Source organism: Manis javanica, chromosome 5, assembly GCF_040802235.1.
Source record: "Manis javanica isolate MJ-LG chromosome 5, MJ_LKY, whole genome shotgun sequence".
NCBI lineage: Eukaryota > Metazoa > Chordata > Mammalia > Pholidota > Manidae > Manis > Manis javanica.
The window spans coordinates 173841613-173858368 of record NC_133160.1 but is presented as its reverse complement, the minus strand read 5'-3'; the positions used below and the strand labels follow the sequence as shown (position 1 = coordinate 173858368).

At 49.3% G+C, this 16756-nt stretch overlaps 1 protein-coding gene across 11 annotated transcripts in view; it reads left to right on the top strand.

Moving 5' to 3' along the window:
* Positions 1 to 16756, top strand: part of LOC108410090 (TBC1 domain family member 14) — a 239441-nt gene that overhangs the window by 100293 nt on the left and 122392 nt on the right. For 10 of the 11 annotated variants that reach the window (XR_012131897.1, XR_005054293.2, XM_073238028.1 and 7 more), the window contains one exon: positions 6428 to 6542. Coding sequence is in view for 9 of the 11 variants with exons in the window: in XM_073238028.1 (XP_073094129.1) it covers positions 6428 to 6542 (115 nt within the window). In the remaining 2 variants the exon portion in view is untranslated. Of the gene's footprint in view, positions 1 to 6427; positions 6543 to 10966; positions 11065 to 13164; positions 15716 to 16756 lie in introns of those variants that run through there. The other variant, XM_036992791.2, reaches the window with a different exon arrangement.

Below are 16756 nucleotides of genomic sequence, written 5' to 3'. Positions count from 1 at the left end.
TAAGATGAGTTTAATAGTTATAAATTTGAACTAGACTCGACATTTTCTGCAAAGGTTTAGAAATAAATCACAGGATAAGAGATGTGTATGCGTTGTGTTAATATACATGTGCCGTTAAAGCAGAACCTGGTATATAAGCATTCCTGCTTTCAAAGTCGGTGAACCAGATGTGGCTGTTTGCTCTTCAGAAGGTCCTTTGCTCTTCAGAAGCAGCAGCAGTTTCTTGAAGCCCACCTAACTGCCTCTGAAAACATTAAAACATGTTTTACATGGAAGATAAATTGCATTTGTATAGAGTTCTCTACAATATATTGTGATATATGTAAAAATCAGCCCACAGCTCCAGTGCAACAAAACAGCTGCTACAGAACCTGTGCAGATATGCCTTGTTTTATACAAAGTACTTATTCCTGAAGCTGCGTGAGTTGTCTGTCAACGTCTATCAAATGAGGGTTGGTAGTAATAGTTTTGTTAATGGGAGTCATTGTACCCTCTGACCGTTACCAATAAGTGGTTTGAGGTTAAATAGAGGTTAAATACTTAGGGCAATACCTGTCTCACAAGAAGGCATAAGTAAGTTGCCCATTTCTCACTGTTTGATAGAGCAGTGCCAGGCCTTTCTCCAGCGGCAGCTCATTAGAAAGACAGTTGGAAGGGCTTAGAAGTCATGCTCCCTGTGGCCGAAGAGCAGATGAGTGCCAACCTTCCTCCCATCTGCCCTCTGTGTCCTCCACCCACCGTTTGCATGTCTAAATCCTGCCCTCATCATGAGGGTCTCTTCTGATCCCACTTCCTTCACTGACAAACATTCCCCAATTTCTCTTCTCTCATTTGTACCCCCGCCTGTATCAGAAATAATTTCTCTCTTCTCTTTATTTTCATGCACTTTGTGACCCTCTGTTGCATTTTCCATTTTTCATGAGTCATTAATGTACTTTCTCTCATTAGATTTGTCAGCTCCTTATGCATACGGCCGTGCCGTCCTCGTTTGTTGGGTCTGTGCCTGCTGTCGGCCTGAGTGCACGTGGTGGGAGGAGGCCCGTGGGCGACTGGAGAGGTGCTGCTCTTACGAGCCTGCCTGGGCGTCTTTGAGAGTTCGGGGTTGAATCCCACTGAGACACTGAAATCTGACTGCCGAGAACAAAAAAGCAGTAATATTTTTAGCCTTTATCTGTTCATTTATTGCCTCACTTTCCACTTCCCATCCTTAAACATTTCTTTATGCACTTAGTATTTCACCTGGTTCCAGATTGGGAAGAAAGAAAAAGAGGAAAGAAGTGAGATTCTACATCATACCACTACCATATTCCTTCGCTTTCTAGTATGTTGATGTTTTACGTGTCATCAGAATTCTGGGTTGCCTTGAAAGGTCTGAGCTAGCAGTGAAGTTCTCAGCGGAGCTGCGGGCCTCCAGTGCTGTCTGCCCTGGGCTCTCAGCAGCACTGCCGCAGTGTGGAGCTGGCTCGGGCTCCCCGCACGGCCCTCTGCAGTGGGGAGAGTTGGGGGCCAGGCTGGGACCACACTCTGTGCCTGTTCACTCTCTCGCACTGTCTCGTCAGTCTTGGGGAGCTCCTACGAGGTCTTCCTCCCAGTTTTCCTGGGTGAGGGTAGTCTTTGCAGAGCGTGATCTGGGCACTCTGTCATAAGGTCACTCGTTGCTTACCTATTTCAGGGCAAGTGGACTAGTGGGACTGGTGTCTAGGGCTGTGAGTTCTGATTCTTTTCAAAAGTCGGTTCAGTTCAAGTTGGCAGACTTTACTGAATGCCTGTTACATGGCCATCGCTAAGGTGAATGCTCTGGATGAACGTGATATGTCCTTGCCTTGGAAGAATGCAGTCTACTCCAGAAGACCAGTTTGTAAACAGATACTTGTTTTAACTAGAAGAGATAATTCGTTCATGTGGTTTAAATTCAGAAGTTGCAAGAAGGTGTACACACCGTGGAAAGGTCTTCCCCAGCAGTGGCCCTGGGAAGAGTGGGTTCTGGAGTTCCTCTGAGGATATTGTATGCAAGTATAAGCAAACACATGTTCACTTGTTTCTTCCTATTGTTTTCTTTTTACTGAAATGTTACTTTATTATGGTCACCCTACCTTTTTATTTTCTGCATACTATTCCACAATTCGGATGAACCACCATTTACCCAGCCAGTTACTTATCCTTTAGGGCATTTGGGCCAGTGTTGCTGTAGACAGCATGATAGGTGGCGTGGTGGTGCTGAGCTCAGGATGCTGTGAGAGCCTAGATGAAAACCATCCAGCCCGTGTGAGTTGAGGAAGGCTTTGGAACATACCCGAGTGTCCAAGGCAGAAAGGAGGGGGCAGGCGTGCTAGGCAGCAGGAAGGGAGGGGGTAACAGAGGCAGAGAGGCTTGAAATTCCTCACATGTGCAGGGCAGCTGCCAGCAGTTAGTTCATGCCTTCTGGAGTATAAAATGGGAGGTGAGGTGTAGCAGATGGGCCTCAGGTATCCATTTATGCATAAATTTGTGGCAAAAGTGTCCTCTGCATCATTTACTTGATTGCCAGCCTAGTGCCATGCGCTTTGAAGCACAGAGGAGCAGAAGGCTCCATCCTGTCTTCAGGAGTTTGCAGTCCAGCCCGGGAACGAGGCTGTGTGCCCAGCAGCTAGTGTGCCCTGGAAATTGGGGCTCCATGGCAGGCACCGCACGTACTCTGTAGGTGCTGCCCGTCACCTGTTTTATCTCTTTCAAAGCTGCTTTGTCACATTATCCTGCTGAGTGCCCATGGTGACCTTCTGCCATGGGTTTATTTCCCCTGGGGCTGCTATGGACCCAGAGGAATACCTGACCAGGCCCCAGGGTAAGGGGTGCTTCCAGGCAGGGCGGAGCCCTGTGCGCCAGCGGCAGTGGACTCCTGTCTCTGCAGCACTGCTCTGCTCTTCACGCACATTTCCTTTCTTCTTTTGCAAAGAACAAGGTTTATGGGAGGCTCTCTTTTGTGACCCAGTAGCTGAGCATGGACTGAGGCGGAGGGCACTGCTCAGGGGAAAACCTAAAAATTCTCAGAGTAAAACCTGAAGAGGGGTCAGACCCCTTTCTCTTCACCAGAACGAGGAGCATTTAGTGGGAATTTAAAGTGCTGAACCTTTACCTCACTTCTGTCTTCTGAATTACTCATTGTTACATGTGTGGCTAAACACATTTCTGCTCATGCTTTCTGGATTAAGTTTATGTCTCCTCTCCACCCCACCCTTTCATTCATTCATCAAATGTGTATTAAGAGCTTGCTAAGTCCAGGCTCTGGGTGCTGTGTCGGAACAGTGATCTCTGCCTTTGTGGAGTGACAGCCCCTAAACAACGTGAATGTGTATGGTGTGTTAGAACGGCAGCGCTGTGGAATAGAGGGGGAGGGCTGGGGAAGGTGGCAGACGGCTGTGCTTAGAGGGCTCGCCGTGGTGAACACAGCGTCAGGGCCGGCCTCCTTGTGAAGGTACAGTTGGAAGAAAGGCTTGCAGATGGGAAAGTGAGCCAAGAAGCCATCTGGAGGGGCAGAGAATGGTACTGAGGTCGGGGTGTGCCTGGCTCCGCCCAGGTTGTGTTCTGTTCATTTTCCGTTTCCTCCACGCTTTCTTCTTTCCTTTCCATCTCAACCAAAGCAGAAGGTGAACATGAAAGGCTATCTCGCCACGACCCTCCTTACCCAGAAAGACTCAGGAGACACGGGCCCATGCAAGAGATCTTATTATCTGAAAGAGAAAGTGGCTGCCCCAGAGGCTGGGGGATGGGGTAAATGGAGGATGAATTACTATTTTCGTATAGAATTAATACATCAAATGGACATTATTTAAGCAAAGCCTGGTCATCTTTGCTGTGCAACCTAGAAGTTGGAAATAACTAAGTGGAAAGATGTCATAGAATGCATATTCATTGCATATGTATTCATTGCAGCATAAAACAGGACAGATTAGTCCCTCCTGTTGGAACCAACACTCAGATGGAGGATGCAGAAAACCATCCTAAAACTGTGGCAGAAACTGGCATGATCTTTGCAGTGGTTTCAGCAGGGGAGAAAGAAAATGATGTGTTGGGTAACCAGGGCCATGAGGCCAGGTGGAACCTTTTCTTAAGTCAGCAGATACTGAGAATCTGCTTTGCTCCAGGCTTTGTGCCTAGAGGTGCAAAGATCAATAAGATGTGGTCCCTGCCCTCAAGAAGCTTACTGTCTGGTTTCATTTGCATCTGGCCCTGTGGTGGTGCCCTGACCCCCTCCAGCCTGCTTTCCCAGCCATGTCCTCTCCCCCTCGAATTCTCTCTCCCTTTCTTAACTCGCCCCCATTCCCACAGTCTCAAGAAAGGATTAAAAGATGCAATGTATCTTATTAAGAGCAGTGTATCTTTCTCACATGAATAAAACACTGAACATTCCACAGTCTACCAGGACATCTTGCTTCTCACCCAGGAATCTGTGGCTGTCTCCTCCTCTCTCTCTCTCTCAGTAGCGGCCCAGGGATCATGGAGAGAGTTCTGTCCAGGGAGCCTTCTCGCTCCTCCTGATAAGCACTGAGTAGGCTTCTCACAGAATAGTATGTCTTGGAGAGAAAGTAAGGCCTTTCTGGAAAGGTCTTACCGTGCCGTGGATTTTGTGCCAGATGCAATCAGCCACCTTGAACCAGTGGCAGGCCCTGCACGTCACTGGTGTTCCTTGCATCGAGCCCGGCCTTGTCAGCTCTCTCGGCCTTGGTACCTGTTCATCTAATAGCGGTACAAATTTTTTTTTTCTCTGGTATCATTAATCTACAATTACATGAGGAACATTGTTTACTAGGCTCCCCCCTTCACCAGGTCACCCCCACATACCCCATTACAGCCACTGTCCATCAGTGTAGTAAGATGCTGTAGAATCATTACTTGTCATCTCTGTGTTGCACAGCCCTCCCCATGCTCCCCCCACTACACATGCTAATCGTAAGGCCCCTTTTCTTCCCCCCTCCCTTCTCCCTCCCTTCCCACCCATCCTGCCCAGTCCCTTTCCCTTTGGTAACTGTTAGTCCATTCTTGGGTTCTGTGAGTCTGCTGCTGTTTTGTTCCTTCAGTTTTTTTTTTTTGTTGTTGTTCTTATACAGCGGTACTAATTTTTATTGTTAAAATAAGCTGCAGGAGAAAATAGCGAAGACCAATTGACTACCCTGGGCAGCTAGTACAATTCTCCTTCAGTTTCTAATTTAGGAGTATTTCTGAAAAGTTACATTAAGTGAAAATGAAAGCTTGAAGTGTGTTTCCCATGTAGGTAAATAATAAAAAACACATTACTGAATCAAAAAGTTTTAGGCCCATAAAATAATTTACTTTTAAGAAAATAACAAAACCCTGTTAGAGAATTGATGATCATTAGTTGCTAAAACAGTTCAGGTTTTAAACTTGAACACATAATCACATGTCTTCCTAAACAGTAGATATGTGCAGTGTCTGCGGGCCTATCCACTGAGCAGACATCTGTTGAGAGTGATAGGGGCTGTGGGAAGCCCAGAGACGCCAAGACCAGGCGTTATGCTGGGAGACCTTGTTGCCAGGCTTAGTGAAGAAGGGGCATGGAAGAAGGTTGCCCCGGCCACTAGCACACCAGGTTACACATGGTGACCGCAGCTGGCCATGGCTTCTGATTGCCACTGGGGGGACGCTGCTTGACCACCAATGGCAGCTGCTGTCTGTTGGCCTCCAGCCACATTGCATCCAGTTCTCACTGCCCGGACGTGTGGGCGGGGTCCAGCATTCCCACTAGCAAAGGACGGAGCCTGGATTCAGACTGGGTCCCTTTCCAGACCTGGGCACCTTCACTGCCATGGCCACGGAGAGGCAGAGTCTGGGTCTCTCTGCTCTTAGGGGTTCCTTCCTTCCTCTACTTCCATGGCTAGTTCCTGCTTTGAATTTTAATTACCGTCAGCTTCGTTATTTGGTTTTAGTCCTAACTTCCTTCTGGTTCTCACCGAAACAGCTAATATAAAGACATTCAGGTCAGGGACTCTGCCGATCCAGGTTCCTTCTGTCCCATTTCGTCTTTGATGCCCTCCCACCTGAGTGTGTGAAGGAGAAGGGGTCTTCCCAGGTTTCTCTCGAGCACGTCACACCAGGGGAGACTTGGGACCACCCTATTCTTTCTCTGCACTTCCCAGATCTAGAAATTGTCCTCAATTGCGGTTATTTCCTATTATATGTTTTTGCCTTGTAAGAGTTTTGTTAGGTTTTTTAAAAAGATTTTCATCACATTGCCAATGTAAATGGCTCTTAAGAAAAACTCCCCATATATACTATGAACACATTAGCTTTTTAAGATTAACTTTGTCTAGAACAGCAAAAAAAAAAGTCAATTTAGAAATCCTGGGTTTGTAGTCCATAATTAATAATGCTTAAATTTTTTCATTGATCCTGAGTTTATAAACTTTTTTTGTATTTGGTTTAATCTACCCAGTTTCCTGTATTGAACACTGATGTACATGTACAAGGAGTGAACAGAAGTCAAGAAAAGCAGACCTGGTGGGAAAAAGCCTTGTACTCCCCTCTCTTTCCTACATCAGAGTGTGAAGGTAAGGAGACCTGTATTAGGTCATTCATTCATCCATTCAGATTTTTAATTCATTAAGAGGAATAGATTCTTCTGCTACAAATATGAGCCAAGGCAACATTTACCGAGAGGATTTTTGGTGGCCAGCATTTGTCACGCGCTGGGGACGCAGAGATGAATGAGAACTGGATCCTGCTCCTAAGCTCGGCCACAACCTGATGTGAGGGAACGCATGGAAATACGTAAACGCAACACTGACCTCGGATGGGATCTGTACAGGCTTCCTGTGAACCCCCGAGGGGGGAATAGTCAGCTTCCTTCGGGGCCTTTGGGAAGGCCCCCAGGTGCGCAGCTTGGGAAAGGGCTCCCCGCGGTTCTGTGGCAAGCTGAGGGGCAGGGCTCCGTGAGCCTGGCTGGGTTGCAGTCAAGGCCCAGCAAGGCAGATGGGGAGGGAGCTGGTTGGAGGTTTGGAGGCTTATCACTCAGGATGGAAGGCCAGTCAAAGGAATTCAAATTGGAGAGTGTCAGGCCTGGTGTGTGTTTTAAAACAGTCGTAACAATGAATTGAGAAACTGCAGGGCACCGGCTGGGGACCTCAGGTTCCTGAGGGTGTCAGGGTGATGGCACCTGGGTGGAAGCCCTAGCGTGGAGAGATAAAAGGAGGTTCTATAGAGGATGCCAGTTTGTTGAGTGACTTTCTGTGAGGAGTGAACAACAGGGAAGAGTTAGGAGTGCCTGGTTAGACAGGGACAGGAGAGCAGGAGCAGATGTGGGGAAGTGATTATGGTCTGTGAGCCTCCCAGGTGGCCATATCCAGAAGCTATAAAAAATTTGGGAGAAGTGGGAACCAAGGAGGTGCCCTAAATGGATTCGCTCCGGAGGTTGTCCAGATTACCAAGATTTTCTGGGTCTCTGTTGGCTGCGGCATTTATTTAACAGTCTCCCCCGTGAGCCCTGAGGGGCACGTACATCGTTCGTTAGTATTTGCATGTTCCCATGTCTGTCCTGTCTCCCCAGCTACTGTGTAGTTAATGTGGAACCAGTGACGTCCCTCACTGCCCATGATGCCCTGCCCGCTTGGGATGCTAAAACACCTGCAGTAGCCCCACCCCCACCCCCCCTTCACAACCTGGCCTCAGTTGACTGGGGAAAAGGCCTGAATTGTTTCATTCATTCATTCAGATTTCTAATTCATTAAGAGGAATAAATTCTTCTGCTATGAACATCAGCCCTACATAAAAACACTGACTGGGAGGTATTTTGTGGCTAGCATTTGTCAGGCACTCGGGGGACACAGATGCACGAGAACTGGACCCTACTCCTAAACTCAGCCACAGCCTGATGTGGAGGAAGGCATGGAAATCCATAAATGCAGCACCAACCTTAGACAGGATCAGTCAAAGGGCCTGAGCTTATGCTTCCTGGTGGGTCAGGGCAATCTTGGCAACCTTAATCCAGTTTTATGTCATTAGTTTGCACGGAATCCAGTCTCAACTCTTATTATCTCTAGTTCCTTGGTTATCTGTACAGTCCTTAGGTAGGTTGCTGTAAATGATCATTAGTATAAACTGTGTGTGCACGTGTGTGTGTGTGTGTAGTGAGTGGGTGGGTGGAATATACAGAAACCCTGAGTGGATAAATACTGATAAGCAGGCTTTTGAATGACCTTTAACTGACACCTGTGGGTTAAATCCCCGCACAGTCGCCTCATAGTGACGTTATGAGGCAGCATTCAGCCCATGGGGGTGGAGAGTGTCATCCCAGGAGAAGGTTAGCCAGGAAAATAGGTCACCTCTCACCCATTCAGCAGCTGGGACTGGGGGCTCCTGTCTTTGCTCCTGAAGCTTATGATATTGGTAATGATTAGTAACAAGCATGTGCTCCTTCAAGTCAGGGGCTGACCTGGGGCTTTCAGGAAGGAGGAGGGTCGTCCGTTTTTACTGTAAGGCAGGAGACAGGCTCCGAGGTGAGGCAGCTTGTCTGGGAGCCCATCTGGCATGAGAGCCCAAGCTCCTATACTCCGCCACCTGCCGGCCTTGCTGTGCATTCCTGCACACATCCATTCAGCAAGGAGTTCTTGCATGCCTGTCCCATGCCAAGCACTGTTCTGGGCACTTGGCATGCAGAGGCACACAGCCACTGATGTCTGAGCAGGGACCTGACGGAATAAGGACACAAGCCGTGTGACAGCTGGGGCTTCCTCAGGGGGAGGTGCCCAGGCAGAAGCACTGCTGGTGCAGTAACAGGAGTAGCATGGTGTGTGGTGTGCCCAGTGTGCTCGGCAGAAGGGGAGGGCACAGGAGTGCAGGGGGCAGGGTTCCGAGGGCAGCCCGGCAGCAAGGAGTCAGACTACAAGGGCCTTGCAGCCCAGGGCCCCTGGAGGACTGGTCGGAGCCCTCCAGAGCTCATGAGCGAGGTTCTAACGTTTGGAAGGCTCATCCCAGTTATTTCAGTCAGAGAGGGAGGCCTGCACAGGAACAGTATAGATAACAGCTAAGGGCTCAGGAGACAAAAGTGAGTTGGAATCAAGTGCTCCCATTCTCAGCTGCTGGCCTTGGGCATGACCAGACCTTTGTGTGCCTCCCTCGTCTGTATTTGTAAAAAGGCTAAAATTAAGACCTCCCTCAGAGGACAGCTGTGACAAGTGCCTAGAACCGGCTTGACATATCGTCACCCCCTGGAACATGGCCACTCTCACCATGGAGAGGGGAGGACGCTGACTGCAGGCAGCGTCGCCTTTCCCTGACGGCTGTGGCATCACAAACTCCTCTTTGCACGTACAGAATTCCTGAAACAGGAAGAGAAAACGAAGGGGGAAGGCTGGATCCAGCTCCATCTGTGGGTGGATCCTGGTAGTGGAAATAGTTCCCTCCCCAGGGCATTAACCCCAATCAGTACAAGTGGGGACCAGGTGGGTGGGGCGCAAGGGTGATGAGAGGTTGGCAGGCGAGCCAAAGAGATGCCTGCCTAGCATGGATGCGTGCATCTCCCTGCCTCCTCAGTGTGGCCTCCTCCCCAGCTGACTCTGCAAATGCAGGTCAGCCTCCAAGCCAGGTCCTGGTGAGGATGTTCTGAGTGTGCCAGTCTATACCTGAGGGCACACAGACATCATCTCATTTTACTTGCACAGAAGTCTGAGGGCAAGTGGTGACCTTTCTTTAGAGATGATGTAACTGAGGCTCAAACAGATTCAATAACCTGTGCCAAGTTACATCTAAGTATGTGGCATAACCAGGAATTTACTGTTGTCTGTTTAATCCCAGAACCTGGGGTATTTTCAGGAACCTGAACTAGTAACTTCTAGTATCTGAAGCAGTCAGAGTCAACACCCTACCCTGGATTGTGTGGTGTGGCCGGCGTGAGAGGCTACCGAGGGCCTAGGAGGCCTTCCCTTCAGCATAGGTCCACCACCCGATGGCAGGAGGGCACAGCAGTCCCTGAGCACCACCCTGTGAACTGGTGCTCCGCGGGGAGAACGCCTCGTGCTGTCCTGCAGGCGGCAGGGGGCCTCCTGGTGTTGAGGAAGCAGCTCGGGGTATTAAGGGACCCAGGCCTGGCTGAGGGCTCCTCGTCCCTGCACCTCTGCTTTACCACCTTCTCTGTAGAGGTCCGCCAAGTGGGGGGCTGGCTTCCAGTGGGCCTGGCTCTGCATCAGCATCTCCTGGGAGCACCTCAGAAAATGCAGGTACCTAGATCCTGCCCAGACCCATGTCCAGCAGAACCTCGGGTGGACCTGGGCATCCGGGCTTTTCTTAAAGCTTTCCAAGTCGTTTGAAGGGGAAACCAGGGTTGAGAACAATTGGATGAAATGATTTATTTGAGTCCTTCTTGTTCCAGCTTAGAGGCCCATCCCATCCCCTCTGTGGACTGCCTGCCCAGGCAAACCACTAGCCTTCTTTCTCACCCCAGTTCCACACATGAAACAAGTAGGTGCTGTTGAGTTGAGGAAGAGCCAAGGGATGCTGCCCTGCGCTGTTTTCTCCCCTTCGCTTCCTGCCGTATGGAACACCTGTGTTCATTTGTTACGTGAACACACACACGTCGTCTTGTCTGCCTCCATATAACATGGGCCCTGGAGAGCTCAGACCTCCTTGCTGTTTTTATCCTGTGTTTCCAGGGCCTGTCACATCCTGGGTGTGCACATGCATTCGTGGAGTGAATGTCTTATGGTGGGATAACAGGCATGTGTGGTTTTGTTGGCCTGTTTTTTATAAACTTGCTAAACAGTCAGTTAGGAAAACTTCTGAATTGGCATTTACTCATGCACACCTGGCTGGCTGACGATGACTATGCTTTTAGTGACTACTTAAAATCTCCAAAGGGTTGGTGGACTTTACTAAACTGACTTTTCACTGAAAAAATGAAACAAGAATGTATGTTTCATAACTGTGTCTTAATGGAATTTCCCCCTTCCCTCTTTTCCCTTCTCCATTCAAAATGATTAAGAATGTTATACAAATGCCAAGGGAGAGAATGGTATAGAAGAATGCCCAGATGTTAAAGAAATACCCAGTAATGAAGAGCATCTGTTAGATTTTAATAGGGTAAGTGGACTGCCCGCCCCACCGTCAGCAACTTACAGACGGCCCTGCTCTCTTCACTCCAACTGGGCGTCCTGTGAGCCGCCGCCCCAGACTCCTCCCAGCGCCTTAGCCCTGTGGATATGGCCCCTCTCCTCTGTGGCCCTTTGCTTGGGTCTCTGCTGCCTCCCACCTCGGCCGCCTAACCGCCAAGGCTCCCCGAGCCTTCTGCCTCTTACCCTCCGATCTGTCCTTCTGCGTGTACGCAGAGAGAACTTCTCCATGTGAATCTGACCCCCTCACTCCCCTGGAAGTCCTTGGGTGGCACCCTTTTCATCTTTCAAAGGACACCACAAGGAAGCCCTTTGGTGTGCACATTGCTCCCACCTCTCCCAGCCTCCGTGGGTCAGATCACCCTTTACAGGCCCCTGTGTAGAGCTCTGGGTGCCACGGCCGGAGCATCTGACTGTGCTTGATGACTGTGTATCTGCCTCCCGACAGGCCTGGGAGCCCCTGAGAGGGTGCAGGGCTGGGACTGCTGTCCTCCAGCCACGCCTTGCCCAGTTAGGCAGGCAGGCACGCAGGCAGATGACTCTAAGGAGATGTCTTTTTCTTCTCAGTGTGCTTATAATGTCAGTTCAAGTCCTGGGAGAATTTTCTCCCAAAGGATCCTGCAGTATTGGGTGTCCATGCACCTGTCAGATTTAGTGTCAAGGCCTGTGCGGGGTCTCCCCGCCTCCACCCACCAGCCTCCGTCCCCAAACCTAGATGTCCTTCTCCCTTGCTCTCTCCGTCCATGCTCAGTCCGTCTGCTAGGCCTGGCCCCTGAGCATAGGCTTGGTCCCAGGCATTGCAAATCCTCCCTCTTCTTCCGTCTCCAGCGTCCATCCAGACCGACTGTCCTGGACAGCACCTCAACTTCTCCTTGGCCTTCCTGTCCCCACTGTCCCTCTCTGGTCTTCTCTCCACACAGCCGGTCAGAATGACCCCCTGAGTCATTGGTCAAACCGCCTCACTTAGTCTTCACAGCAGCTCCACAAGGAGTTGGTAGTGGGCCATTTTGCAGAAGAGAAAATTGAGGCACATAAAGATTCAGAGCCATGTATGTGAGGCCAGCAGCCACCCTCTAAGCGCAGAACCGTGAGCCGGAGCCCTGGCGACTCACACCGCTGCTTGTGTGTCCTTCGCCATGGCGCTGAGAGTGGCGCGGTCCCGCCGCGTGTGCCCCGCCGCACATGCCTCTGCTCTGCCTGTTCTCTGTGTGCCCCTGCCTGGGGCCTCTCAACCAGGGCTGGTACTGCAGTCTGGAAATGGGGGTGCTGTTTACCATGACTGGGGGGCTCCCTAGTCACTATGACTGGGGGTGCTGGTCTCTGTGACTCAGGGGATCAGGGCTCTGCTAGTCACCATGGCTACGGGGGTGTCGTGGGCCACTGAAACCGGCGGGGGGCAGTGTTGATCGCTTGGAGGGGGGATGTCACTGGTCACTGTGGGGGCGGCGGCGCTCATCCCTGATGGGACAGAGGAAACACTGCTGGTCCCTGCGATGGGAAAGAGCTGTCCCTTGGCCTCAGTGTCCTGGGGATGAGAGGTGCTGGCCCCAGAAGTGCTGGTGCGGGGCATGTCCCACACGGCAGAGCTTTCCCTGAAAGTGCGGACACTGATAGAACCCCGCTTCTGCAGCACAGCCCCCAGGCCCCCCGTGAGCAGTGGCTGTTACTTCATCGTGGCTTGCTGCTCAGCCTTCAGGTGTGGGCGCTCTCCTCAAAGACGTCCTTGCCCCCACGCCCGTCTGCACCTCACTGGCCCTGGCCCGCACCCAGTGTGAGGTCCCGTCTCTTCCCCCAGTGTAAGCCAGGAGGGCGGGTCCTCCCTCGGAGGCACTCACTGAGGGCGGGGTTTTGTCCAAGGGATGAACATACAGGACTAGGGTTGGGATCCTGTTGGGATCAGAGGGAAGAGAGGTTGGTTTTTTGCTTGGCAACAGGAAAACTTCATGTTTTTATACCTCTCCACAAGAACTTGTCGGCGATTTGTTAACCTCTCTATGTAAGGAGTATCTCACAGCCCTTTGGGAAAATTATCTGACTTTTGATCTCTTGAAAATTGTTCCTTTAATCTCAGGTGTCTTCTGTTTATGAAGCAAGGTGTACAGGAGAGAGAAATTGTGGAGCAAAAGCAAATGGCTTTCGCAGAAAGATGTACTCCAGTGCGAGTTCCGGCTCGGAAGGCACAGGCTCGGAAGGCGGAGGCGAGTGGGTGGACCCCGGCGAAGAGAAGCTCTTTTCTCGAACTCATCTCTAAACCTGCAGAATAGTGCAAATTATCTTTCAAAAATGATGTGTGATGGAAAATTACCCTTTTGTGAGGGCTGTTAATCTGAAACAACAACTTAGGTTTCTTCTTCAATTAACTGGTTCAGGTCAGTAATGATCTTTCTCTTCTTGCTTATTTTAGAGCTGAGGACAGCTATGCTGTTGAAGATTTTTTTCCACGCTGTCCTATTCTTGGCTGTTTGAAGTAGATTAGATTGTGTTGTCAGATCAAGAATGGGTGTGCATGTGCTTGTCTTAGAAGTGCCGCGCTCTTCGCACCTCACCGAGCATTTCCCCTCTCGCTGCGGACGCCTCGCTCTTACCTTAGTCGCGTTGCAGTGTCAGCAGCCACTCCTGCTGTCCGGAGCCTTCAGCTTTGGAACATTTAGGCTTTGTTCTCTAGGAACTGGGATATGAGTGCCCCCTGCAGTGGCCCAGTGCCTTTCTGAAGGCAAGAGGGAAGCATGGGCGACTCATCCAGGGCCCTCATTCAGTAAAACTTCATGCACATTTGAAGTAGGAACCACGAGAGTGTGTTTTAAGTTCTACCTTAGGATTTTCTCCCCTGAAGTATCTTGGAAGATACTATGGTTCGTGACTTTCTTGCTAACTGACGAAGCCAAGGATTTGGGATGCAGGGTGGCCTTTGAGGCAAAGTGAGGGGGGGTGTCCCCACCGCCTGTTCTTACACTGCAGTCACACGCCCCCCAGAACCTTTCAGGGGAGTTCGTGGTGAGGATCTTAGTTGCAAATTAAGATTTCCTGGGGACCTACATTGAAGTGAAGCCTCCAGAACTTGAAATAATACATGTTTGGCATGCAGTGAAGGCCTCCTCAGCACCCCAAAGCAGCCTCGGCTGCGGCAGCCAGCTACTCTTGTGACCGGATCCGGTGTGGCTTAGACCTCATTTTGTGTTTGAGAGAACGTTGTGAGCAAGTCCTGTGTGTGGCGGGTTGGGGGCAAGTAGAGTCACAGTTTCTCCCATTTCTGTGTGATTGCTTCACGGGACTTGCTTTCCCCTTTTGCGTGGAAACCCACAGGGTCAGTCCATCTCATACAAGTCCTGTCTGTTCATGATGCCCTCCTCAAGCTTTCACACCACTTTGCAACAGGTTGAGCTAGGAAGAGCAATATTTGTAAAACCGAAAACATTTTTAATTATTTTTCTTTTTTAACCAACTCATTATTTAAAAAACAAACAACAACAAACTGATATGTGAAATGTTTGGCATGTCTGTAACATCAGGAATGGCAGAAAGTTTGATGTGGACTAGATGGCTTCTCCACTAATTTGAGCAGGCAATTAAAACAAATAATTTACTAGCTGGGAGCTGAACTGGCTGAGAAATACATAATTTGCTTTGAGCACTGGGTTTTGTTGCCTTTTCATTATTGATAACACAGGCAACTCCACCCAAGGCTGTAGTCATCCCAGATTCTGTGTGTCCTCACTGTGAGAAATCCTCACTGTGAGAAATCCTCACTGTGAGAAATCCTCACTGTGAGAAATCCTCACTGTGAGAAATCCTCACTGTGAGAAACCTGATGGGCTTCTGGCTTTGGTCTCCCCACATGTCAGGGTTTGTTTTTATACACATCTTTTGACACTTTAAAGTGGATTTGTGTGTGTGTGTGTGTGTGTGTGTGTGCGTGTGTGCGCGCGCATGTAAGGTTTTATGTTGCTGTTATTTATTTACAGACTTTATAAGGTTTTATGTATTTTTCTTTCTTCCGGAGCTTCCTAAACATTGATTAGCATCTGCACTGAAATATAATTTAACAGCAAAGGCAAAAAAGAATTGGAAGTTATAAATTCCTAAAATCACTACAGTGACGATCATCCTAGTAATCGTTGCTTATGTAGCAGAGACCAAATATATTTCAGACACAACCTTTAGCTCAGTTGATTTTGGACAGCTATTTTTTTTATCAAGAAAGGGCTCCAGGTGGCCAAGGTGCAGACTTCTTACACACTGGTGGGAAGATTCTGCACATTCCATGGGGGAAGGCGGATGGACTATGAATGGGCAAGGGGGCTAACAGATCATGTGTTTATTTGTTTTCATAGCCAAGTGGCCCGAGGCCCAGAGGCTTTCAGCAACTGAGCTGAAACTGTGATTGTTTAGTTCTGTGAATGGATGATCACAAAGCAAAAGCATTTTTTTTAAAAGTTGGCAAAACGCTGAAACGCACTGTGGTATGAAGCGCATTGCATATCCGTAGCACCGAGGTATCAGTTTTCCATCCTGGGCTGAGATTTCTTTCCCCCGTGGTTGTATTGTTCTGATTTCACGTACACCAGAATAACTGATTTTTTGTTTTCTTGTGGAGTTAACACCAAATAAAAAGTTTAGAAACAGTCGGTTGTCTTCATTTATCCTAGCAAACATTCTCTTATAAAGAGCCCAGCCTCCTCTCGACTGTGAGCGTCAGTAGGTGGTAGGAAGTACCTGGGTCACACTCTCCCTATGGAACTTGTTTAGCTCTTCTTAGGGGATCGCCCCAAGCCTGGCACGCTGCTCCGGTGGGAAAGAGTACAGGTGGGCTGCTAGGAAGTGGGCCCGTCGCCCCTGTCCCAGACTGCTTCCTGAGTCTTGCAAAGCATACAGCATTTTTGTCCCTAGGCAGTAGGCAAAGCCTAGTCTTTTTGTTCTGAAAAAAATGTGTATGTATATTGACATGGTCAAGTGTTCATTGTAAAAAAGAAATCAATGTATTTTTAAAGAAGAACAAAGGAGAACTCATCTGTGCTTCCTTCACCCCAGTATGGTAACGGCCAACACTTATGCAGAACACTCTTCCGGACAGCTGAATATGTGTGCATATATAATGAATATATATATAAATGGGTGAATAGAAATGTAAAGAGAGAAGTTTACATTAAAGGGTATACCTGCTCGGCTGTAACTTGAGAAACAGGTTTTTACTCAGACATCATGTCAGTGACTATGAATCCACATACTGTCTCCCAGCTGCGTCATTCCATTGCCCAGGCAGCAGGCCCCTCGTTGGTCATCACTGAGAACACGCCTCTCATGTCTGTTCAGCATTCTGAGCAGCACTTCTGGGGATGCCCTGGACACGCGTCCCCTCACACCATCGCTCCTGAAGGGGGACTCCGACCTGTGGAGCCTGCTGCTGCCAGCACAGCACAGGATAGGGTCCCGCAAGGCCTGCATTTGAAGTTGGGCGACCTCTCTCACCATCAGCTGTAAGCTGTCAGCTTTGTTTCTCTGAGACAAGTACCTTTTTTCAGGTTAGCGTTTGCCTTTCCTCCAGGGCAGAGAGGTGGGTTCTATTTGAAACATTTAAATTTTCTTTCATCCATTTGTTTTCTTTATGGTTTCTGGGATGTGTAGGCATGTTTTAAAATGTTCTTTCCATTTTAAGAGTGTATTAA